General features: G+C 41.0%; 1 protein-coding gene across 2 annotated transcripts in view; it reads left to right on the forward strand.

Moving 5' to 3' along the window:
* The window catches only part of RAPGEF5 (Rap guanine nucleotide exchange factor 5), a 162,258-nt gene extending 138,441 nt beyond the window's left edge, over positions 1-23,817 (forward strand). For both annotated transcript variants that reach the window (XM_042044310.1, XM_042044311.1), the window contains 7 exons: positions 358-536; positions 3,805-3,895; positions 6,549-6,599; positions 7,696-7,783; positions 11,606-11,670; positions 16,657-16,711; positions 20,087-23,817. In XM_042044310.1, coding sequence (XP_041900244.1) covers positions 358-536; positions 3,805-3,895; positions 6,549-6,599; positions 7,696-7,783; positions 11,606-11,670; positions 16,657-16,711; positions 20,087-20,205 — 648 coding nt within the window. In that variant the 3' untranslated portion in view covers positions 20,206-23,817. The remainder of the gene's footprint in view (positions 1-357; positions 537-3,804; positions 3,896-6,548; positions 6,600-7,695; positions 7,784-11,605; positions 11,671-16,656; positions 16,712-20,086) is intronic.
* The last annotated feature ends 2,037 nt before the right edge of the window (positions 23,818-25,854 follow it).

The raw sequence follows: 25,854 nt of genomic DNA on the forward strand, positions 1-25,854 counted from the left end.
CAAGTTTGAATAGAGATTTTTCGGATTCTGCAGTGGTTTGGTATGGTTACTTTTTCATACTGGAACAGAAGTGATGAAATACAGAAGTAGACTGTTTATGTCTTTTACCTGGCTATAGCCAGAAGTGGAACTGCAGGAATTCTCACAAAAAGGGCGTATCTTGCAGGACTTCCAGTCCACCTGCCTTCTGTAATAAGTCTCTAGATTTTTCTGAGCTTTTGAGATTGGCTCATGGATAATGAAAAAATAACCATTTGTGACCAGACCTTGTTTCAAAACCATACTTATAAATAATTTATAGTTCATTTATATTTAAATTGTTTTTATATCCCTAATGATGTTGTCAATGTCTTCCAGCAAGAGCTGATATACTTCACGTTCAGCAGACAGGGCAGTGCTGAAAACACAGAGAATCTCAGTCTTCTGCTTCAAAGATGCAACGAGGTCCAGCTTTGGGTTGCCACCGAGATACTGCTCTGTAGCCAGCTCTGCAAACGTGTGCAGCTAGTGAAAAAGTTCATCAAGATTGCTGCCCAGTAAGTTACTAGCTTTGCAACAGAAATCCTTGAATTCACATGTTTTGTTTGGCAAAAAGTAGGTGGAGAGGCAAGGAAAGAAAATTAATTTGTCATCCTGTGTTTTGACAGTGTAGTAAGCATACCTAAATAAAATAGTCCAACAGCAGGCCCTGCTCAAAACTAGACATGGTTGAGTATATGCTGCTCAAATCTTCCCTGGCAGCTTAGCTGTTGTGTCTGCAGTGTCAGCTGCAACATCCCTGATGGTGCAGAGGTAGCTCCTTCCTTAGCTGAGATAACCTGAGCACCATTTGACAACTATTTAGGCAGCAAAACCATCACACAAGACTAGGTAAAAACCAAAACACTCTGTTATAAATTTGGAAGTCCTACCCCTAGAGAGGAACCTAACTGCAGTAAGCTGTTGCCCCATGTGATCCTCTCTGGAGTACTCTTTTACTTATAGGAGGGGTAGGTATCTTCATGTATTAGGTTTGACAGTCTACTCTTCCACTGTTACTAAATAGTACTGGCATTTGTTCTGTGCCTTGCAGAATACAAATATATACTATACACAGAGATTTCTTTTCTCTGTAATGACTCTCTGTCTTAGTAACCAAGGAAATGGAGCAATTTAAATATGTGCAGTCATCCTCCTCACCTCTCTCTCCACTTGTTGGTCTTCTGCAATATTTGAATATGCATGTTCATGGAAACTGTATAATTTGTTCCCTTCATCGACTGGGCTGATTTAATTTGCAGGGCACTTACGTACAAAGGACTGTTCTCTGCTGAAGCACTGCCTTTAGAGAAATTAATTCTTCTAATCTAATCTAGTGTAACTCATAAATGTGATCTGAGGGAGTTTGTAAGTTGTGTGGTATCCAGTAATATGTTCATTTTCTGCCATATCAGTGGCCAAAAAATGGTTGGTTCTATGTGACTTGCTTGCACCACTGTAGCATTAATTTGCACCCAAGAAGAGTTTTGTGTCTGTCCCACATGAATAAGAATGTATTTGTTACCAGACTAAAGTGTTGCCCTATTTTTGTTGATTCCATTAAGTGAAAAGCCAAAGTTACGGAGACTGAATACAGTTGTCCCTAAAGAGTAGACAGGCTCTCCCAGTGCGCTGCAGAAGCTCCTGCCCTGGAGAATGTAGGTGATGAAATAAGCGAGTGTGTAGTTTCCACAGGATTTTTTTTTTTTAGTCATAAAAGCTGCTTTCTAAATGAACACACCGCTGTATCTCATCAGTTCTGGAAGAGTTGATGACCGGGGAACATTTAGGGTGGAAAGATGGTGTGCATCATTTTGTTTGAGACACAAACCAAGCAGCCCTCCTGTTTCGTTTATGACTAAGGCAGAGAGGTAGGGAACTATGAACAGCTCTGGCTGTTCCCTGTTCTCTGCTCACAGATTCAGCCAGGAATCTTTGTCTGTGATATTCCTCTGGCCAGGAAAGCACCAGGACTAAGATTTCATGTTCATCATCTGTGTGCTTTGCTGTTGAGGAATGCCTGAAGAAAATAAAAGCATTTTACACAAGAGTGTCAATTCATAAAAGGGAGACAGAGTTTTTGAAAAACAAATCCATATGCTTCTGTTGATGATTAGTCTAAAAGAGGAAACAAGGGGTTCAATAAAGCAAATTAATTAGCATGTTATTAGGAATTAACATCCTGGGGAGTTAAAGAAACAAGTCAATGTAAGGTTAGAATAAATAAATTATAACAGCAGCCTTTTTGCTCCCCGGGCAAGCAGTGGCTGACTGTAAGAGACATTCCTTCTCTCTACAGCTTGCTGTGAGGAATGGGCCCACCCAACAGACAGTTTATGCAGGCTGCATTGGACACCTTCCTTGTTTTGAAATGAGTTGCCTTTGGGAGCTGCCTGGCTTTAATGATAAAAAGGATCTAAGCAACAAAGTTAGGATTAACTTTAAGACAGCTGAAGTGAAGTGAGAAATACACTGTCTCAAGATAGTACACAGTGATAAGGGCAGGCTTTATAAAACTTGTAACAAGTTCTGGCCATTTTCCAGGCCAAGGCCTTGGCATGTACTTTTCCCTGGTGATAAATCCCAGTGAAGCCAGTGGATTCATTCATACTTAAAATTATCTTAAAAGAGGATTCTCACTCTCACACACAAATGCACCCATATATTTGTATGATCTTCAAAAATCTGCAAGAGACAGGGCAGTATTTTTGTTTGAAAAGAACTCAGTATTTAAGGATTTCAAGTTTCCTAATGGACTAGAAGATGAACTAGAAATAAGCATAGTGTGATTGTATATGATAAAATGTCGAAAAATAGAGGTATTGAGCAAATTCCATAAGGAGCTGTACTGGAACCAGTACTAGCTGCAACTGGTTTATAGGCCTATGTAAATTGAACACTAACCAGATTTTCAGACAATAAAAATGATGAGGGATTGCAAATGCATTGGAGAATAGATAGAAAAAAAAAAGAATTATCTAAGGAGTCTAGTGGCATGTGCAAACAACAGTAGGGTAAGATTTAATTTAGATAGATGCCAAGTAATTCAGCTACAGAATGCTAATACTGAGCTGAAGAAATAAATGCATGATTGTAAAGAACAGTGCTGTGACAGAGATCCTTGGGTGATAATAGATGACAAATTAAAAGAAAGGACAAAATGTGGTGCTGTTCCAAATAAATAATTTGCTGTTTGTTTTATGCTTGCATAAGAACTTAGAACAGTAATTATATTTCTTCTTCCCTCCCCACTGTCTCATTACTTGGGAAAGGTGTGAAGGAAAGAAGAAAACACATGAGTTAAAATAAATTACAAAGAATTCAAGGAAGGATAATAACAATATGGAAAAGCAGATTGCAGGCTGCAACCACAAAGAGAAATTGAAGGATCCTATGTTGTACAATTTACAGAAAAGATGAAAAAGGGGATGAAAATATTTATTATACAACAGAACAGAGGTCAAGGAATTATTCTGTATGGTAAAGGACAGCTGGGAGTAACTTGAACATTGAAAAGGGAAAATTACTTTTGACAGCAAAGGGGAAAAAAAAATAACCTGCCAACAACAGGGTTGATGAGACAGTAGAACGTTTTCTAAAAAACTTCTTAGAGACCCCATCACCTAGACTGCAGGTGGTTATGAGAGGACATTTAATGAGTTCATTATGTGGAAGATGATTGTATGTTAGTGCTGAGGGTTGAAATGAGACTCAGTAACCCAGGATCCCTGTGCATTCCATTTATCTCTGATTCTGAGCACAAAATATCGTATTTTTATTCCTCAGCTGTAAAGCCCAAAGAAATCTGAATTCATTCTTTGCAATTGTTATGGGTCTCAACACTGCATCTGTCAGCCGGCTGTCTCAGACCTGGGAGGTAAGACACATCTTTATATCTTTTAGATGCTGTCAAAACCATTTTGCACAAAGGTTGTATACTGGTGAATTACCTTTTCCTTCTAATTATTGGTTTTTCATGCTGAAATCAAACATGGAGGGAGCGTTGGTGGAGAAAATTCTTTGTGACCTGAAACCTTAGATACACAGCTATTAAAAAAAACCCCTAAATGTGTCCTTCCAGAGTTTTAAATAAGAACAAAGTATGGAGACCTTATCCTCTTAAACCAAAATAAATTATTCTAGCATTTTAAGTAGATGTTAGAACAAAAAGTCTTATAAAGGTGGCTCCAAGGAAGCAGTTCCTTATTTTGGAATAATTAATTAAAAAGGCAAAACAACAAAGTAGAAAGAAACCTTCTCTAGTTGTCTTTCATCAGGTTTGTTTTCAGCTGCTCATCTTGAAAACAAAGTTAGGAAATGAACCATGAATAAGGAGTATACTGGAGAACAGAGATTATTTGCTGAAGAAGCTACTGGTTGCTACACAGAGCATCAGCATGTTTAAAGGAGGGTCCCACTGGGGTCTGTGTTTATATTGTGGATTTTTTGTTTCCATCCAAGTGGTGTCCATATTGAGTCATAGTACCCATAATGAGTGATAGCATCTTCAAGTTTACTGTATCTTCTGAGGAACCAAATATTGGGGAAGGAGTAATTGCACGGGATGGGTTGAAGCCTTATCCTTCCTTCATGCCCTTAACACCACAGGTGGGCAGTACTCCAAAAGTACCAAACTGTAAAACAGAGTGAGAGAGGAGAGCTGTGATCTGCCTTGGAGATACTCTTGAGCACCAGCAGCTGAGACCAAAGGGCCATTAGAGACTTACAAACCTACCTGACACTGTCCGGAGCAAAGTCTTCCCCCTTAGCTGAAACCATGCATATGGAAACATCACTCGTGTGTCTGCGGCTTTGACACACAGAGAAACGACAGTGACTGCAGGGACTTGGGCAAGGAAGAGCTGACTTAAATAAGAGATAAAGTAAAAGTTTTAGAGAAAAATACATATCTGAGGACGATGATACAGAAACCCCTTGCCGCTGGTATCTCTGAAACACCTCTCTAGGGAACATTTGCCCTGGGCTCCTCCTCAGAGTTGCCTTCATTCCATTTCTCTTGGCTTTGGTAGGAGAGTGAAAGAGACCGAGTATGGTCTCAAAGGCAATGATACAGATCTCTCCTGCACAGAGACATGCAGAACTCTGCTCTGTGCTGAGGCCTCTGGCGATCATGCACTGCTGGTGGACTTCTCTCAGGAAGAGCAGAATATGTTCTTGTTGGAACAAAGAGTGCATCTGCATATGTACCACTGTAAATATGTCATGTTTCTGTGTGTAAAATATTTATCAAGTCACATCCTTTCTTTTTTTTATTTGTAAAACTTCATTGCACTGGAAGTTTCAAAAGCAGAAGGTTATTTGCATTAGTAATGTGACTTTTAGAAAGTAGAGCAATGTTTTTAAATTAATTATAATTACTTACACATGTAAATGAAACAACCTAAATTTAAGCAGCCATTTAGACACTAAATCATATTGGCTCTGCATGTGATTTCTTAAACAAGTAGTATGTTCCCAAGCATATTCTACTTTTTTTTTTCTACAGTATCCAGTGTTTTAATGAGCCTCACTTTCCCTGATTTAAGATAGAAAAAACATGCAATTGCACTTCCATGTTCAGTCATTTTAGCATTTTAATCGTACACATCCACTTAATCTAATTGTTCTAAATCTCTTTTCTCTTGGTAGTGTCACTGTGGCTGTCAGGATCTAAGGACAAAGACAAGACAGGATTTGTACTAAGAGGGGATCTCTTTTACTAGACTAACTACTATGGTTGGAAAAAATAGACAGGCTTTAAGGTCCACACACCATTCTTCAAGTCTGAAATACAAGCATGAAAATTTAAATTGCAAAACAATTGCTTTAAGTGTAGTGATGTGAATCCATTAAACCATCTGAGAGACAAAGGAAGTGGATGCTTGTGGAGTAGAGCAGGTGTTGGCAGGAAAGGCAAGACAGCAGTTTGTGTCTGGGCTCCCTTAGAAAGTGCTTTATGCACCTCTCTGTGGGATTAGGGTCAGATACCAGAGACAGAGTAGTCAGTTTATTAAGGAAATGTCTCACTTTGGCACCAGATTGTGCCAGTGTTAACCCTGATCAGCACTGGCATGATGTATGAAACAGCACTGAGTGTGGCACCTGTTAATTTCTAGAACCCATGTTCAGGGAAGATTGATTACAACAAATTATTTAACCTGGATGTGATTAGTTTCTGAATTCTCAGCCTGTGTTATTGCTTCTAGCTTGATATGGATATTTAGGTAAATGCACAGTCATGGAAGCTGAGGAAGAAAATAAAACCAGCTGCTCACCAGCAGTTTCCATAAAAGAAGGATGCAGGTCCCCAAGATGAGGCTGCGGGACTCAGTGCCTTGCTGGCATTGCACTGAACATGGTCTGTAATTAGGGCTCTGGGAGCTGAGGAGCAGAGGTTAACTGCATGTTGGTGCTTTCACCAGGCACTTCACCCAGAGCAGTCTTGTGGAAAGAAATGCCTCAGCATTTTTCTGCCTAAATCAAATTCTCTCTCTTTTTTTTTCTTTCCCTCTCCATTTTCCACGCTTCAGAAAATTCCTGGGAAGTTCAAGAAACTTTTCACTGAACTTGAAAGTTTGACGGTAAGTATGGTGTTGACAGCAGAAGAACATTGCTTGCTTTACCTGCCTTCCTTCTTCCTAATTTATTTGGAGTCTGCCTGTTATTGTCTGGAGCTGAACTTGTCATGTCAGATCCATGATTTGCTGCAGGCCATGTGGCTCTCCAGAGCTCCAAGATGGTCTGCAAACATGAGAAGGAAAGAGGCTGTGTTCCTGACAGAGGGAGGAAGGGCAGAGAGAGCCAAATGTACTATCGGTTCACCAGCATCAATTTGGGAGCTGTTCTTTTGCTCTGGTAGTTAATCAGCCTTTATCTGAAACAATGTGCTGCAGATCAGGGGGAAAAGAGACCAGCTCAGGTTTTAAAAAACAAATGTCAGAATCTGAGGCTTGAGGGTCTTTGTCAGCATTATCAAAGCAGAATAAACAAATGTTTCCTCTGGCTGTCATGGAAGTGGGTGCATGGTAAGATCACTGCCTGGCATGGGGAGCAGGAGATCCAGCCTTTACTGGCTGTCACGCTTCTGTACTTGGAGTTATTAATAAATGAATGTGTTTTAGTGATTCTGTCTGAGCTGGGGTACAAAAATGTTTGTTTACATTGGAAATTGAGATGACTTTCTGAATTGCCTGCACAATGCCACTGAAACCTACTGCTTTATTTTCTTTGAAAGTCTCCAGTGTGCTCCATGGATCTTAAAGCAGTTTTTGTTGGGATTTTTTTGTTGCTGTTTGGTGATGTTGGTTTTGGTTTTTTTAAAAAGAAATTAATTAGCAATATATTCTGAGACATATTTTTGCTCTATATAGTAAGAGATTTTGCTAATAGAAATTTGTGGGGAAATTACAGAGCAGTCCAAGTGAATCTATTCTGCAGCTTCCTCTCAATTTAGCACTGCTTCATCTAGAGGAACATAATTGCTTTTGTTCCTTTCACTGCTTATTTTTCCTGTTCAGTTTGGCATGTCAGCTAGCTTAGAAAACCTTTAGCTACATTGTATCCCAAAGAAACCTTTTATATATAAATCATGTTCAGATCATAAGTCTGTAATGGATTTAGAATTGCTCTTTTTATAGCCTATTGATTTTTCTGTCTATTACTCAAATTGTTTTGTAGGATCCTTCTCTGAATCACAAAGCTTACAGAGATGCATTCAAGAAAATGAAATCTCCGAAAATCCCCTTCATGCCCTTACTTCTGAAAGGTAACGTTAAAGCTTGGCTGCTCTTCACTGTTGTTAATTAAAATAAGTGTAAGGTGATTTTTCCTTCAGGTGCTCTTAAAATGAGTATGTGACAGATACAATGGTATCTACAAGACAGCACTTGGTCTGGATAATAAACAACTTCCTTTTAAGACAGGGGGAAGATGCCAATTTTCACACAGGTTTTAAAACTTCATACTGTCCTGTCAGGTATGGATAGAGCTGTGATAGAGCTTTTGCTTTGACCACATCCTCTTCAGTACAGAAGTGTGACCCTGCAAGCCCCTGAACCAGTGGCCATGGCCATACTGCTGCTCTGAGATGCCTGTTGGGAGATGCCTCCCTGCTTTGCTGGGATGAACCTCCCTGGTGCCACCCTGAAAGCAGAACCTGCCCTGTCTCTCTGTCCTGAGAGGAGGGGATTGCCAGGTCTCTTGTAAGTCTGAAAGAGATAAAATCTTACTATCTAAAATAATTTTTAAAAAATCTCTTAAAGTACAACTACTTGCTAATGCAGTGAGCTGGGCAGCTAATTAAGTGGCAAGTATTTCAAATATTGCATTGTCTTGAAGTCATTAATTATTAATTGCCTAGTCTTTGAACATGGCAAATTCGTTTGTTTATTCCTGTATTCTGAAAGTGTTCTCTTTAGGCTGTTTATTCCAACCTGCTGCTGCTGCTGTGAAATGTTTGAAGGCAGTTCTCCAGATCAGTTGGTGACAGTTTGGGAGCCACCAGACACTTCCCCTCTTTGCATACATCAAAGGAGTTTGCATTAATTCAGATGGATACAATTATCAAGGCTTCAAAATCAATATTTTTAAAGTGTTCTGGAGCATGTCGTGCCTGCAAACACAGGCAGCAAACATAAGTCACTTGTAGCAATGATGTTTGCACAGCACTACAATGTGGTGTATAAGAACATGCACCTAGACAGCATTTGTGTCTTTAACTTGTACTGGAGATAGCAAGAAGACTTTGAAATTAATGCAGTAATGTCCTTCAGTACTGTGGTCCATAAAGAGATGTTGCCAAGGTTGATAATTCCAAAAGTATTTCATGGTGCGAAGGAATTTATTCCATAACAGGCATATTTGTATTAAAGTCATTTCCAAGACCAGTAAAATAGGCATGGGTAGCATAGAAATCATTAATAACTCAGCAAATTGCTGTATTTCATCACAATAGGAACAAAAGTGGTTTCAATTAAAAAAATGAAAATTCTTAAATTATGAAAAATAACTTCAGAGTGTCCTTTTAAAAGTTAATTAAATTTAAATGCAGAGCTCTCAGCACACAGGCACAGCTTTTGAAAATCAGGCAGATTTTTCAAATGTGTAATAAAATACTGTGATATACCCTTATAACCTAGTTCAGATGCAATTTTCTGCTCCACTGAATTTATCTAGACTCTTAGTTGTTGGCTGCAAAGCAAATTTCTGTTCCTTCTGCCCTCAGAGATATACACATTGCTGTCAATGACTTAAAAAGCTGTGTGGAAATTTCTGCATCCAGTATAGGTTTTTCATTAGAAGTGATGGACAGTTTTTAACTGCATTGATACAGACACAAGTACTGCCTGTGTCCTGAAGTCGTGTCCTTTCTATGTCCCTTTCCCTGGGTGCCCCAAAGCAGCCCAGCAGAGGAGGTGTAAAGGGTCCTGCTCCCTCCTTTCCCTCTGGTTTTTAGGATGCATCCCAGGGTTAGGAGAGGTGCTGGAGGTATCAGCAGCATATGCTGTGCTTTCTGCGTGTCCAGGCTGGCATCCTGCCTGCCGCAGCCCAGCCATCCTAGGGGCACAGCAGCTCTCCATCACCCCCCCATAAGAGTCCCAGCCCCGGGTTTCCTCCTGGCATTTGAAGCCGTTTAGCATTTCAATTCCAAGCAATTACAAAATGCCCCTCAGGCACAGAGCGAGCCTTTGAAACCCAAGGAAATAAATCAGGTTGGCTGTTTTGAGGGAGCGTGAAGGTGGAGGCGGATGGGGGTGGGGGTGTGTGGGACAAAGCATCTCTGCAGGTTTCCAGTCCTAAAATCCCCCTAAACCATGGGGTCCATGTGAGTATCAGAGGGAGTCCTAGAGGTGAGCACAGGAGAAATGCTGAGGTGCACAGTTGGACTGGTGGGCTGGAGGCTGGCACCTCTGCTGAGAGGGAGACTTGTCCTGTTTACTGTGTGCCATTCTCCTGCTGGCATACACAGCTGTGACCTTTAAGGAGTAAAGGTGTTGGAGTGCCATCTCATTCTGTTAACGTTTTCTCCTCATGGATCTCCTGGGTACCCTCATATCCAGGAGGGAGCTGATGGGGGCATGGTCATGGTGCTCCTCCCAGTATTTTCAGTAACCTGGAGGGTGCACTATTGAAGTCAGAGCTTCCACTCCCACAGGGAATCTATTCATATTCTTCGTACTTCATGTCCACTTAGGTCTCACTTCTGACCTAATACTGAATCACCCTAAACTGGGGCAGGAGACACTTCAGAGACAGAGTCAGAGAAGTAGGTATTTGCTTTATTCAGCGTCAGGTGTGGGGGATCTCTCCTCCTAACACACACGCACAGAGCACTCCATACAGTCCAGTATTATGTGTAAAATTTATGAATATTCATCACATTCCTTGGGATAGGAGTGGTTATATAAATTAGTTCTTGGAAGTCATTAGTATCATTAGCGTATGTGTCACACATGCATGGTGTGTCCTGGTGGTCGAACTGAGGAAGGCTCCTCTTCTTCCTCGGGGTCTTTCTGATGAAGGCTAGCAGTCTTCATCACAATGCACTTTTCACCTTTCTTTCCGGAGCACGCGCAGTCCTTTGTGGGGTGACCCAGCAGTTTCTGTTGGTTTCAAGTAAATCCTTGTTCCTCTTATCTTGGCAAGATTAAGGTGAATCCTGCTTCTTAGGTTTTGTGATCAACATTTGCTGTCTCCCAATAGTTAACTGTGCTTACATGAGTTAACTATTGATCAATTTTATCAATACGCAAAAAAAACCCTAGAGCAAATGGCTTTGAGCTACTGTTTTAATTGTAATCTTAACTTGGCAACATTTATTTTGCCTGATATTCCCTCCCTCCAGTTCATTACACTGTGTTCAGTTCTCTTCCTGGAGCCAAATATAGACCTTTCCCTTTTCCTCTGACTTTTTTGTTGCCTTTGGAAACTCCCTCCGACAACACTGCATAAAAGTGTTTTTCCCTAGCCATGATGCTTATTTCAAAGCTTTCAAACTGACTTTGGTCAGTCTCGCGTTTAACCTCTCTGGCTATCCACTGCTGTAGCCCATGTCTTTGGGAGGACTTCAGAGCCATTGTGTCCTACAGAGGGAGATGAAGGGGTGCCAGAGCCAGCTCCAGCATCTGGTAGCTCTGCCCCTGTGGAGCTCTGGGCTCAGGGACAGACGTGTCCCAGCCTGGGCACAGCCATGGGCAGAATGTCTGGATTGGTGCTGCAGGGAGAGCAGGTATGACATGCAGGGCCATCCCTCTGGATTCCCTGCCCTACTCCCAGCCATCCTCTGTATATTATGCATCCCAGAAGTAGCACAGACCAGGTTTAATAAGAAATCCTTGCTCCCATTTGAAAACACTCTCCTTAACCATCTGTAAATATTGTTGTTATCTAATAATCTCTGCATGTCATCATTAGGCCAGGCTTTTGTTTCATTGTTACAAGGTATTGTGTCAATCCTTAATGAAATGCTTTCCTTTTTCCTTTTTTTTTTTTTTTTTTTTTTTTTGGTTGCTGTTTAGCAATTTTATTTATTTGCATTAAAACACAAAGTTGTGAATAGTAATTGTTTTTCTTTTTTTTTTCTTTCCAGATGTAACATTCATCCATGAAGGAAATAAAACATTTCTGGATAACCTTGTTAATTTTGAAAAGCTGGTAAGCTAATTTTGTCCTTCCTGTTTTTCAAAACATTCATGTTCTCTTCTTCCCTTTGCCTTCCTTAACTTGTAAGACTAAAACTTTCTTCTGGCTGAACCAGGAAGAAATAATTGGGGGTAAAAAAGAGCAAGCAGGATAAAACAGCCAAGTCACTCTCCCCTGCCCTTTTCCTCTGCTCCTCTCTCTTCTCATTCCTTCCTCCTCTACTTCTGTGTAAAATGGCTAAACCAGTAATGGCCATCATCACTGCCACACAGTCCACTCTTCATTTATGTCCAGTGAGACCAATTCCTTTGTACCACCTTGTGGGCTGTTTTTTATGACTTAAGTTCTCCTGCTTCAGCTTTCTCTGAATTATGTTCCCCTTTTTTTTTTTTCCTCAAGGCTTCTCTTCTTTATCACTTAAGGAAAGATTCCTCTAGTTTATCAGCTGCCGGTGGTATTGTAATTTTGGGGATCTTAAATGAAAGTGAAACTTTTTGATCTAGGTTAAATGAGAAAGAAAATAATGCCTAAAATATGAATTAAATTGACTGTACATATCACTATTGTAGCTTTTATGCATAAGGACACTTGATGATGTATTTTCAGCCACATTCACTGTAGATGTCATATGACATCTACTCTGGCATGATATTACTGAGAGAAGTTTGAGTTGCCTAATTTGCATTGGCTTTTGGTGGTTTGGTTTTTATTGTTGTTTGTTGGTTGGTTGGTTTGATTTTGGGTTTATTTTTGATAACATTTTCATGAGGTCACTTTGTGTGTTCAACCTGGAGGAGACCTCATTGCAGTTACAACTTGCTCTTGAGGTGAAGAGGAAGGGCAGGCACTGATCTCTTCTGTGTGGTGATCAATGATAGGACCTGAGGGAATGGCCTGACGTTGTGTCAGGGGAGGTTTAGGTTTAGGTATCAGGAAAAGGTTCTTCACCAGAGGGTGGTTGGGCACTGGAACAGGCTCCCCAGGGAAGTGTTCACAGCACCAGCCTGACAGAGTTCAAGAAGTGTTTGGACAATGCTCTCAGGCACATGGTGTGACTCTTGGGGATGGTGCTGTGCAGGACCAGGAACTGGACTCGATGATCCTTGTGGGTGCCTTCCAGCTTGGCTTATTCTGTGATTCAATGGCACTGAAAGGTGAAGTCTATATATCTGAACAGTGGTGGAGTAGAGAAACCTGGATTTTTTTTTTGTTGGCCTGTAGTATTTGACCAAGAAACCAAAATGTTCTTTGCAATTGCTCCAGGTGTGCCATGGGATTGTTAGTCCAGATGGCTGTGGTTGGTGAATTGTGCCCAAGTATTTTCTCCATGTGTTTACACTTGTTTGGGAATGAACACACCACCATGGAGTTATTAATGAACCAGATGTTGAACTTATTTTCACATTTTATCATAATGTATGTTGTCTTTCAACTTGCAAGCAGACGTAGACTCTGACTTTTGAACCTGAGCTCCTTTTTTTCCTGTTTTCTATTTGACTTCTGTACCTTTTATTGTTGCAGAGTTTACAAGAACACTGATTTGCATTTAATGAAAGATTTTCTTGTCCCAAGTCCATTAACTCTTTGACCTTTAGGTGTTTGCATAAAACTCATTAGCATGTTCTTCTTCATTGCCCCTTGGAAGTACATCCAATTAACATGTAAATTAAACTAGCCCTTGATGTACCATAATTGTTACTAAAATCCCCCCACTGGCCAATATATTTATTTAGTGAATATATAGGATCTAATTCTTGTCCAGTCTTAGCAGTGTTCATTTGTTTGTTTGTTGTGTAATCATGTATATGTTTAATGTATGCTGGGCTTCCTGGGTAAGAATCCCTTTCCTTTCTGTCTCCGTTGTGTCTCCAGAGGCAGGGGAGCTTTGCTGATTGACTTCAGTGAGCTGGGATCTCACCTTTTCCATTCAAATGGATAATGGGCATTTTAAATGGCAGGGGGGGAGAGGCTGAGGTGATGGTTGTGGGGTGAGGGTTGTTCAGATTGACACTTCCTCCAAATTATCATTCAGATCACAGCTCTCAGAAACATGCTGTCTCATGCAGCCCTGTACATGTGAATGCAGACAATAGTGCAAGCTTAGGAAGTGGGGGCTTAGGAGAGATTTAAATACCAGTGTAGTGGAAACTCAGGCTGCACACTGGTATTACACTGGCTCAGTTGGACCTTAAGGGATTTAGTCAATGGCCATGAGCTAACAAGATGCATCACATGTGATCACGTATTCATCAGTCCACGTTTCTTTTCTAATTATAAGGGCTTTGTCCCAAAGAACAATGTCCTTCTTGGTGTTCTGTATGGAACACTGAAGTGCTCAGCACTTCTTGGCCTTTGCTGAGAAAAATTAGGATTGACATTGACTCCTGCTCAATTTGGATCAAGCCACTGAACCTCACCTGCAAATTTGCTGTTGCAGAAAAAGAAGAAAAGAATTATTCTACCATAGCAGATTACTGCTTTGGGGAAGGAACTTACTTGCTGTCATAAATGAGTAGAATTTCCACTCATGAATTTCAAAGCAAAGATGGTTTCTTGTGTCTCCGTCTGGATCAGTATTTTGAAATATTTCATTTCTGCATTAAACATCTCAGCTGAAGGAGGGCTTGTCAGTTTGAACCATTAACTTTTCCAGCTATATTAGTTGGTTTAATAAAAGATCTTCTTTCTCCCTACAGTCCCTGCTTCTTTTATATTCTTAGACCTCAGCAATCCTACCATGACTGAATTTGATTTGACATGACATGATTGCAGTGGATACTAAGTTAATTCAAAATGTAAATAAGGAAATTTGCGAAGAGAAGAAAAAGAAGTGATCTTTTGTTTCAGGAATGTTACCTAGCTTTAGCAAAGGTGAAGGAGTTGCAGTGGTTTATTTAACTGCATTTTGGGTAAAGTCTAGTCTATAATAGTGTTAGATCAATATTTAGTACTATACCTACTTCTTCAACTAAATCTGAAGGAATAAATGAAGATATACATGGTCACATCTCAAGGTATTTCCGTGGTATTTTCTGAGCTGCTTCATTGAAATGTGGCTTCTTCAGGTTTTTCTCTCCAGCCATCAGATATGTCTTAGCAATGACAGGTCTTAGCCACACTCCAGCAAACTCTGTTACAGGTCAGTGGCCATTACCATTTTCAATAACACTTGCTCACCTAGAGCCTTCAGCTGTAAGGACTGTGTACCTGCAGCTGTAGGTTCTCAACCCCAAATATCTGTTCAACCCCAAGCCTGAGGCTTTGCTTTCCTCAGTGAAAAAAGAGTGCTAATGATCCTGGGTAGCTGGTAGGCTGAAAAGCCACAGGAAATGTGTGTGTTACTCATCACGCTAACAAGTGTGCAAGCACCTCTTTAAGCAGTCAGGAGATAGCATTTGCTTTGCAGGTACATTGGCTGACTTTCTGCATTACTTTTGGATCCCTGAGAGTCGTAACCAGAGAGAAATGCCTGATAGGATACTAAAGCCAGAGGATTTGGGATTCTGCTTTAAATGTTACACAGAGGTTCTTCCCTTACCAGAGCATTGCCAGAAGCCAGTCTTGGGATGGACCCTCACAGTGACTGACTACAAAGGAGAGACAGCAAAGAGTTAGTTTGTGCGATAGTTGGGTCTCTCTGACTTCTAAAATCCAAATGCAAAGGGTGTTGGCTGGAAAACATCACAGTAGCAGCACTGGTGGAAGTTGTAGTACTGCCAGTACTCACATTATTGATCGTGAAATCTAGATCATGTCATTAGAACTTCATTATAATCAGTGCAAGGACATCAGCAAAAGAGATTGTGTAATTTCATGGCAAATGAAGCACAGCAGGTAATGAGAAAAATTATTTTGATTTACTGATGAAAGAAATATGAAGTTTCCATTAAACATGCTCTTGTGATAAGCTTTTCTGTGGAGGAATGTTGTAAGCCACTCCCAGGATGCTGAGAGATGAGCTTTTCTGCATCATCCTGGTCTTAAATATACTCTGCTCAAGACAGTTAACCCTTTCCACCTCTGATAATTTTTGAAGGAGATGTGAAAGAATCATCAGCTGTTTGCATGAGCTGTCACATCATTCCTGTTAACTGCAATTTGCTTCCGTTACTTACTAGATTTGGGGAGGAATTGCCTCAGAAAAAGTCAAATTTTGAAAGAGTAGTGGCTTAAGAACTGTATGGGTAGTATCTAGTGAAATAAGTTCCCTCTACTGATTTGTAGTGAATAATCCCAATTTTTGTAAATGGACGACCTGAGCCTGAATGAGAAAATTAATTTAAACCTTTCGTTTCCTCTGCTTTATATAAGTGAACATCCAGTATCCCTGTAAGCACCAGTTTTTGTTAAAATACCCTACCTACAGGACAGTTTTACTTGGTACATACCTGTGGAGATGTCAGGGTGCTTGCTCTGCACCATTTAGATTATGGGCTCCTTTTTTTTGTGCTGGTTAGGCTGCAGAGAACTGCCTAGCTGATACTGGTGCCTGAGTGTGGTAGGCATTACACAAGTATGCGCTAAGGGGTGTAGGCTGTGCCACAAAGAGGCTTACAGTCCAATTATACAACCTGTGGAGACAGAAGGAGAGGCTGCAGACTACACAATACCTTAGGTAATGCACTAAAGCTGGGATTGAACTCCAAAGCATTCACCCAAGCCACAGGACTTCCTTGCTGTAGGCTTTCAGTTTAATAAAAGTCACTGGAACCAAAATGAGCAATTGTTTGGTTATTTTTCATTACCACTTTCCATTGAGTTCCTAGGGAGTTGTTCTCATTTAATCTGTGTGATATCAATAAGACATCTAGACTAACCCTGTTTCATCAAATGGTATCACTAAGATAAAGAGCAAAGTTTCTCCTGCTGTCTTCATTTTCTACCTTACCACAGTTGCTTTTTGCTGTACAGTGTAGGGCAAGGAGATTTTTCAGGCTTTTCTAATGATAGAATCTGTCTCAGTTCTTTGCACTGATGTTTTTCATTTTGTCTTTGCAGCACATGATTGCAGATACTGTTCGGTCATTGAGACATTGCAGAAATAACCAATTTGGTGAGTAGACAAAATTTCTGACTTATTTTGCCTTTGTACATCCTTGAGGGTTTGTTGGGTTTTTGTTTTGGTTTTTTTCCCTGTTTTCTTTCCAGTTGCTCAGGTTTACTACAGCAGCAGAATGTGGTCAAAAATTATTTTACCGAAGGGCAAGAGAGGGCATCATTATTGGAAGTTCAACATAGCCAAAACTGCAGTTGGAGGAAGCTTTAGTTTACAAAATGTTTCTTGGAACAGCTTCCAAATTTTAATAAATTACTTTCCTGCAAAAATTGCCATCTCTTCAAAACCCTATGTAAGATCTGTGCCAGCTGCATTCAGTGATGGAGGCCTCTGGTATATGCTGCTGTTCCTGCCTTTCCGAGCTATAACCGAGTTAGCTCAGTCTCCTGCCAGTCTGAGTGTTTTGGTAAGGAATTCACAGCTGCCTTGGCTTCGAGTAGCTGAAAGATGGTACTCATCCCCACAGCTTTTCACTCAGCTCTTCACCAAGAGCAATTGTTTGCTTATTTGGGGTTCTTAAGGACATTTCACGAAACTGTAGGAGTCTTGAAGGTATGAAGATCCTGTGGGTTTCATGAAAGTGGTTGAGTAGGAAGAAATGAGGGGGTTATTTCCTCTTCTAGGGGAGGCTGCAAATATAGCCATGCCTGCTTTAGACACAGGAGGACCTATGCTGAAGGCAATGATCGTGAGTGCCTCAGCTGCACAGAGGACTTCTTTTTGTTTGCTTTTTAAAATTTTTGTTGTTGTTGTTTCTGCCTTATTAGCCACCAGAGAATCCAACCCTAAGGGACCATGCCAGAAAACTTCAGCTGTCTTTGTTCTGCTGCTTACAGAGGAGAAACCTTGTTTTTCTCCTCAGTGTTCTTATTCTCTGCAGAGATGTTAGATACAGGAAGGGGACACAAGAACTACTTTAGGAAGCAGTCAGTTTTTAAGCCAAACCCACTAAACATGTCATTTATTGAGGCCACTAAAACCTCTTTTTCAAAGAGAAGTTCAGAACTGTGCTGCAGCCTTGGGGGAAACAGACTTGAATAATATCTTTTTTCCACTGATTTTTCAGCAGCTGTCAGCATTGAATCCAACAAAAAGAATATTAATAGTAAATTTGATTATAAATACAGGTACCTTGGAGAATAATAGGTACTTTTAAGAGTTCTGTTAAACATTTGTTCTGTAGAATTACCACATGTACATACAGTACTACTCTTAAACAAAGACTGCTCAGTATTATGGTTCTTAAGTCAAATACTTATATATAAATGTATGTAAATGTATGTAAGAGAGGAAGAAGGGAGGAAGGAGCAAGATGTGCCTTTTTAAAATTTCAGATACTGAAGGAAATACTGATTAATCTAAATCATGCCTCTGTAAGTTAAAATGTCTCCTATTTGACATTAGGAAAAGTAGCACTGGTTCCTTTCAGTGAGATGAGGGTTTTTTCCATCTTCCCTGAACAACTTTCATCTCGTTTTTGCCTTTTTATTTTTCCAAGTGATTTTGTAAGTCTTGGAGCATAAATCCAAGGTTAATACCTGAGATTTATCGTATAATCTGGTAGTTTGAAGTAGGCAATTGTTATTTTGTTTTACCATACACTTGATTTATTGTGAAGCTGGCATTTAAAAAGCAGCTTATACTGACATCCCTGTAGGCACTTTTTTTTCCTAAAATTCGTTTAGGCATGAAATGAATTCACTGAATATTTATTGAGACTTTATGGACAGTTTCCTTTTTTAGTGGGCTTATTTTGCTCTCAGGAATGTGAATCTTTCTACTGCATCAATTCCCAGATTGGCCTAAGAGCAGCAGGCATCTCACTGTAGGAAGGAATTCAAACAAAACTAAGCAAGGAATATTATTATTGTTTATGAACTGTATCATGTGTATTAAGCTTGCAGGCCAAAGTGTTTCTGGGTTAGAAACTGGTTAGCTTCCAAGTAAGACTGAAATGCCTTTTTAATGGAAATAACATTTATATCCTAAATCCTGAAAACAAATAATAGCATTTCCAAAGCGAGGAAAAGCAGCCTGAGAAAATAACATAATTCAAGCTTTTGTCATTTGAGGTGTTAATGAGAAATCCAAATGTTTTTCAGTACATTCAGCACAGCTGCTGGGATCCTATTCCCTCAGAACAAAAAGGTCAGCTCTGTATCCTGGCACAAATTTATCACATTATCCTGTTCTCTCCAACATTGCTCAAGTTAGATGGCTGCTGTGCAAGAGCTCTTTAAAACAGCTGCCCAGGAGCCCCTTAGCAACCACATGCAGAACTGGCTGCATTCACATCCCATGTTACCCACACAGCATCATGCAGCAGTCTTCAGAAACAAGTGGGATTGGTGATTCCTGGAAACTTTCTTGTATAGCTGGAGAGTGTGGAGAAAAGGATGATAATGAAACAAAGGAGAGGGAAAAAGTGTGTGAGTTAAGCTGATTGATTCAGGCAATTTTGAAGGGTTTTCTTTTTCAATTTATGGTGATATTATTAAAAAGTCCTTGAGGACATGGACATGAATTGAGCTTTCCAACCTTTGCTTGTTTGCCATCAGTCAGCAATGTTGCTTTCTCTGCCTGTCTTGATGGGTCTTGGGCTTGGCTTTCTTTTTTCAATTTCTGCTAGTACCAGCCATGCTGGAGGGTTTCACAGGCAGCGAGTTCCCACAAGCCCATTTTGAGCATAAATCTTGTAACAGAGAACAACTGCTATTCAGGCCACCCTTCAGTTTGCCTGTTACACAGCTAATTCCTCTTGCTGCGTAAACTCCCATGAAATGACAGCATGACTCCTGTCTCTGTTACTAGATCAGAAATCAAAAGCATAACAGATCAAAATGCAGGGGCCTGTCAGAGCAGCTTTGAAGAGCTTTTGTATCCATCTGCTGCGCTGTCACCTTTCACCGGCTCTGAAGACAATCATCCAGGGCCTGCTGTCTTGTGGACTTGTGTTAAAATTCTTAAAAAGTTGCAGGCTGGGTTGCCCACCCCTGCTTAAGGTCCCACTGTGCTGCCAGAGCAGCACAAAGGAAACCTTGAACCACCCTTACAGGGGATGGACTGCCTGTACTGCCAGCAGAAGTAAATCTTCCTCTTCCCAAGAGTCAGCTTCTTGCTGTCCTCATGTCCCCCTCCTTTTATGCATGCTGGCTGCCCAGAATTGCCTATTTCTTTTTTTCTTCTCCCCTTTTCTCTATCTAGCTGTTACCTCATGCATTGCACTTAAACAGCAAGTCCTTTGGATTACTGGCTGTCTTTTCTGTGGCTGTCTAGCACCTGACAGGTGGCACAGCAGAGACTCTGTGACATAGGACAGAGAAGCAGGCAAGGCACAGCTTTCTGATCCATCCCCTTTCTCCTGTCTTGCAGGCAATGAAGTTCCTTCGAAAGAGCATCACGAGCTGAAGCCATACGTCCACCACCTGCATGTCATCGACAACCAGCAAGCTCTGTTTGAGCTCTCTCACAGGATAGAGCCGCGAGTGTGAGCCTACACAGCTTCATATAACCTTGTAACTGCAGCACTTTGAATTAAGTGAATGTTTATGCCAAGCATGTTGCTTCCCTATATGAGAACAGTTTACTGAGTTTTATCAGTAGCTCACACAACATGCACAGGAAAATCAGGCAAGAGCCAGCAAAGGAGCTGCTCACAGAGTTGCAGGGCAAGCTTGGTGCCATTCCCGCTGGTCACTGGGACCTGAGGGAGTGGAGCAGTTTCCTTTGAGCTCAGGAGCTTGGTTTCTCTGAAAATATTGTTTGGTCCAGTGTAGTTTTCAATGCAGATTCTGCCAGTATTAGAAAGAAAGGAATCATCATGTCACAGCAACAAAACATTTCAGCAAGCAACATGCCGCAAGGGGGTTGATTCCCAGTTCACCACAGTATGTACCTCACTAATTCAAGGCTGCCAAAGTATTATTGCCAAAAATAATGTGCAATCTGTGCAGCTGCCATGAGTCCAATGGAGCATCATATTTGAGATGTGCGAGCAACCTAGAACGGGAATATAACAACCAGATGAAACTCGAGTGTGTTGTGATGTGGAGGTCAGCAGTAAACCGTTCACTCTGTTATGGCTCCTTTAAGAATATGCTTTATAAAACACACTGTAAGAGCCAATCCACTTCTGTTGCAATTTATGGACACAATTGTTTGTATACTGAAAACATGCTATTTTCTTCCTTTTCAGTTATCTCAGATTTAGCACTGGCTCCTGCAGTTAATGTGTTATAAATTACTATAGCAGGAGTTTTGTTTTCTGTTTGGATTACAGCCTCCTTGGTATCTATTCAGAGGCAAATGCCTAGATCCATCTGCATTTCTAATTCCCCCCACTGGAAATAACCATTTCACCAAGTAAAACTCACCTAACTTGCACATGCTTCTAGTTTTTAAAGAACAGAAGGGTGCACCTTACAGAGTACCAGTGTAATTACCTGCATACACACCAGGCTCTCACCATCAGGATCCCTTTACTGCTTTTGTCCCTTTCACAGTCCTTCCCTAGACAATTCTCCTGCAGCTAAAAGTACTGCACCTGGACCTGTACTGAGGCAGCATTTCTAAAGTCTTGTCTAAGCTGACCTACATCTCGAGCACCACCATCACCTGGTTTCCAGTGCTAAGAAGTTGCCCTGGAATGATCTAGTGAATGCCTCAGGCAACGTGCAGAGTGCTCTTTGGCCTGTGTTTGTGCACTGACTCACGGTGATGGTCCCTTTGCAGAGCAGGGAGGATACATTGCATTGCTTGCCCATCTCTGTTGTATGTTTTCCACATGAGGAAGACCTCCAAGAAAATGCTCTTTTACTAAAATGTGGGAATACTGAAGTAGCATGCTCTTCATCATCCTGTTATCTCTGGTTTAAAGGGATTAAAAAAAAAAAACAGCTTTAACAAGTAGTCTGTGGGGGAATCTGTAGAATGCATTCAGTTTTCCCATCTGTGAAATATTGTATAGATCTATTGTAAAGGAAACAGATGTTTCAGAAATGTATTTGCTTGTACTTTGTTATTATCAAATACTATATGTTTGGTTTTTTTTTTTTAAGAAAAAAAAATCTTCTTTTTACCCAGTAAAAAGAAAAAAAAAATAAACTCTTGCTGGCCATGGAGTAAAAATTTCCTATGTTCTTCTGTAGATGTGACTGCACATATTGTAAATAACTCTTTTGTGCAAACAGACCAAAACTGTTCAAATGAAGTTACTAGCTGTGGTGGGCTCCTTTTTGCAGTGTAAGAAAAAAAAAATGGATACAATTTGTTGCTTGTGTTTTTGCAGTTCTTCCTAGGGCTACTGCATTTGGAATTCCCACCCTAGCTGAATTACCTGGATGGTTTCCTGGGTTTTGAGCTCCCTCTTGTGAATTTTTTTTTTTACTGTGGCATTATTTTTAGGAGCCTGTATGTAGACCAGCCTGCATGCTTCAGCTCGTGTGGTGTAACACTCTAGTCTACAAAGTTGTTCTGGAAATCTGTGGGAGAGGAAACATTCAAAGGCATTCAGGGTGAGAAGGTGGGGCTGTTTGTGATTTCACTGCATTTGGCTCTGTGATAGTTTTGGTAGCTACTGTGGATGAAGCAGCAGCTCTGTTGGAGAAGAATAAAAGACAAGGAAATGAAAGAAGGGAAAAAAAAAGAAGAAGAAAGATGACTCTGTGCTGAGGCTTTGATTTGAAAGCCTGATAGAACTATGTGGAATACTCCTCACTCTGCCAACTGACAATGAAGTAAAGGGATGAGTTAACTAATACTAATAGGCTTCGAGGCAGCTGAGGTGTTGGCTTTCTGCACCACTGTAATTTCACACTAAATCAGGTGTTGTCTACCCCTTGAAGCTGGCATAAAATCAGTCTGAAGGCACACAGCCAAGCATTAACCTTGTTATCTGTGCTGTGACTAATTAGACAACTAGTCACAGATTTACAGACTAGTTTTTATAGTGACATGTATAACTTGGATTTAAGTTTCAGGTGGGAGGGTCCAACATGGCTGCATCAATTTAATGTTGAAAATAGGGCCTTAGACCTGTTACTATAAAGGAAAAGTAAATAGCCCAAACCTGTAGCTAATATGTCTAATTTTAAAAAAGGCCCTTCAGAGTCTTCATTCCACAGGTGAAGTATTGCAGAGCTTTGCTGCAGACTGGCAAGCAGTTTGAAGGTGTGGAGGTTGTGAGAAGAAGTAAAAGTAAACCCTGTGTTAGGGAAGGGCAACACTATACAGCCTTCTGCCAGGGTCCAGCACTGGTGATATCGTGTGATTTTTTTACATCCTTCAATAGTGCAGTGAGGTTACATGGTATAAAATCTATAAATCTTGTAAATTCCACTTACTGCAATCACACCTGGGGTTAAATACTCTGCATACTCTTTTATTTTAGTACCTAGGAGGAGTAATTAGACAGAACAAAGGAAGGAGCTGTGTCACTTTATACCTCTTTGATGTGGGATTTTGTGGCAACAAATTTAGGTGTTTCTCTGACACAGCTTTTTGATTCCAGCATCATCTTGGATAGCAATAAATTTCATTTGCATAGCAGTGGCAAAAGAAAGGGTGTTATCAGAAATAAGATGTGTGCTGCTGTAAAATTACAAAGAAAGTTGTAAATACTAAACATTTTAGCAGAGTAATATTTATTTGCATAGCCTATTTATTGTCATCTTATACACTGTTAAACACTGGGTGAAGTAAATGAGCTGAGGTAAGAACACCTGCCTGTTCTCTCTTGAGTGCCATAATGGTGTCAGCTTGCATTAAAAGTAATAAAATAGAAACCCCCAAATCAAGGTATTTACCTAACTTCTCAGGGACTACAGCTAGTAGTTATCCACCATCATGAGACCTGGTATGTATGAAATAATCTGATTTACCAGAATCAATGTTGCCAATGTTTTCCTTTGCATATTTCATGCTTGTTTGCCTCTGTACATATTATTGTGTTGTGTATTTATGAGAGCTAGTAAGCAATAATTTATATGTCAAAATGGCCAAGCAATACAAGGTTAAAACTTGTAGAAGCAACTGTTACGTTTATCTTGCATTTTCCAGTGTTTTTTAATATTGCTTTTCAAAATATAAAAACTACCTTAATGAAATCTGGTTTCTGTGCCTTTATGCCTATCACACGTACTTATTGTTCCTATATGGAATATTTTACTACCAGTCATTCAGTTCCACAGACCCTCACTGCATTTGTGAGATGGATGCAGACTCACACAGAGGCTCACAAGCCTGACCCCTTTCAGAGCTGCTCATCTGTCTCAGGTCAGTGGGATGTGCTGGTACCAATGTTTCAAAGCACGAATAATGTTAATGGAGCCTCAGCTGTGCCCTGTCATCACAGCACAGCCAAAGAGGGGCCTCGAGCTACCATGAGAAGTCTCTGTGGGAGAGGGGAGGAGTAAATCTGTCTTCATATCCTCTGGAGTCTGCTTATTGGCACTTGATCCTCTTACTGAGGACAGCAAATGCTTTCCCCTGTCATCAGTCATCCCTGATGGTGCTGTTTCCTCTCCTTCCTCTGGGCTGGTCTGCAGCAGGAAGGCAGAGCTCAGGATGCACTGTAAAGCAGCTGAGGCTTGCCCTGTCCGTCCTTCCTTTCCTCTTGCAAACCCCAGGAACCAGGAAGCCAAATCTGGCTATTTCAAACAGATGTAACTCTTGGTACTTACTCTCTGTTCAGAGAGCTTTACAAATAGGCAGTGCTTAGTCCTCTGAGTGCCTGCACCTCAAGTAATCTTAAGCCTGACCTTAAAAGTGTTTGTGCTAGTGTTAGTATACAGACAAGGTGGATTCTAACCTTAATATTTAAAATAAGCCTGAATTGTTGATATTCCTCTGTAATGATGTTTGAAGATACATTACAGACAGACCTACTTTTCCAGACCCAGTTGCACAATCAGAAGAATTTATGGTCTCAGCTGTTTATCACTGTCCCTTCATTGACTATCCCTGCTCCCCACAGTGTAGCCCAGAAGACTGGGAGAGAACCTCCAAACCTGTTGCAGTTGTTAAGCCACACATGGCTACGTGCAAGCAGCTACCTTTGCAGAAAGGGCTCTCTTTCCCTCTGTTGCCCTTGCTGGGAGACTTTCACAAGAAGAGTGATGATACCTTTCAGGTGATATGCAAATGGCAGGGTGTGGAGCTGAGGACAGCTGCCTTACAGCTCCAGTTGTGCTAGAGAGCCACGAGAAGAGGCTGCTGTGCTGTGGATGTTGTCCTTTGAGACCATCTTGCTAAACTGTTCACACAAGGGTTCCTCTATCCCTCTCCACTAAAAAGAGCTTGACTGGCAAAGGCCTGCAATTTCAGCTGCTCAAGGGACTCTGTGAAGTTTAACTGAAGTAAGCAGAGGGGTCTGTGATGAGCCATTCCTGCAGGAGCTGTGTGACCCCAGAGGCAGCAGGTGGGGGCAGTTTGCTGTGGGCCAGCACAGCCCCCTGTGCAGAGCAGCACTGATCTGCATGGGGACAACTGCTCTACCTCATGGAGAGGTGATTTCCTCTTCTCAGGAGGAAAAAGCTTCTCAACCTGAAAACCAAACCTCCTGAATATTTGCTGTGTTTCATGTCCCAGCAGATTTCATGCCACCCAGAGCACCTGCTGTGGAGTCCTGCTCACTTCTGCCCTGGGAGTGGCAACGGAGTTACACAAAAAAACCCAAAGAAAGTAAATCTTCCACTCCTACAATGTCACACCATTTCACATTGGAGACTGGAGATGTGTGGGATGGCACCTTACACTCACAGGTGTAGGGCATGAAATGCTGTGATAATGCTGTGAAATGCTTGTAGTGGTATCAGAGCTACAAGAATTGAGCAGCATAGTTAAAGTCTGGAGAACTGAGGAGGCCTGCAATGGTGGGCCAAACAATTGTTGAAGCAAGGAGAGATGTGTTCTGCATTTCCTCTTGTCTTGAGGAAGGTCTGGTGATTAACTCAGTTGGTTAGAGCATGGTGCTATTAATGCTGGGGCTGTGGGTTTGACCCCAGTAGGGGCCATTCACTTGAGAGTTAAACTTTGATGAACCTTCTGGGTCCCTTCCAAGTCAGAATATTCTGTGATTCCATAAGACCCCTGTAAACACCCTTGAGCAGCATCTGCCTCAGAGCCTTTAAAAGTATGACAGT

Source organism: Corvus kubaryi, unplaced genomic scaffold (genome assembly GCF_017639235.1).
Source record: "Corvus kubaryi isolate FWS band 111438036 unplaced genomic scaffold, C.kubaryi_AGA036_p1.0 37398, whole genome shotgun sequence".
Classification (NCBI taxonomy): Eukaryota; Metazoa; Chordata; class Aves; order Passeriformes; family Corvidae; genus Corvus; species Corvus kubaryi.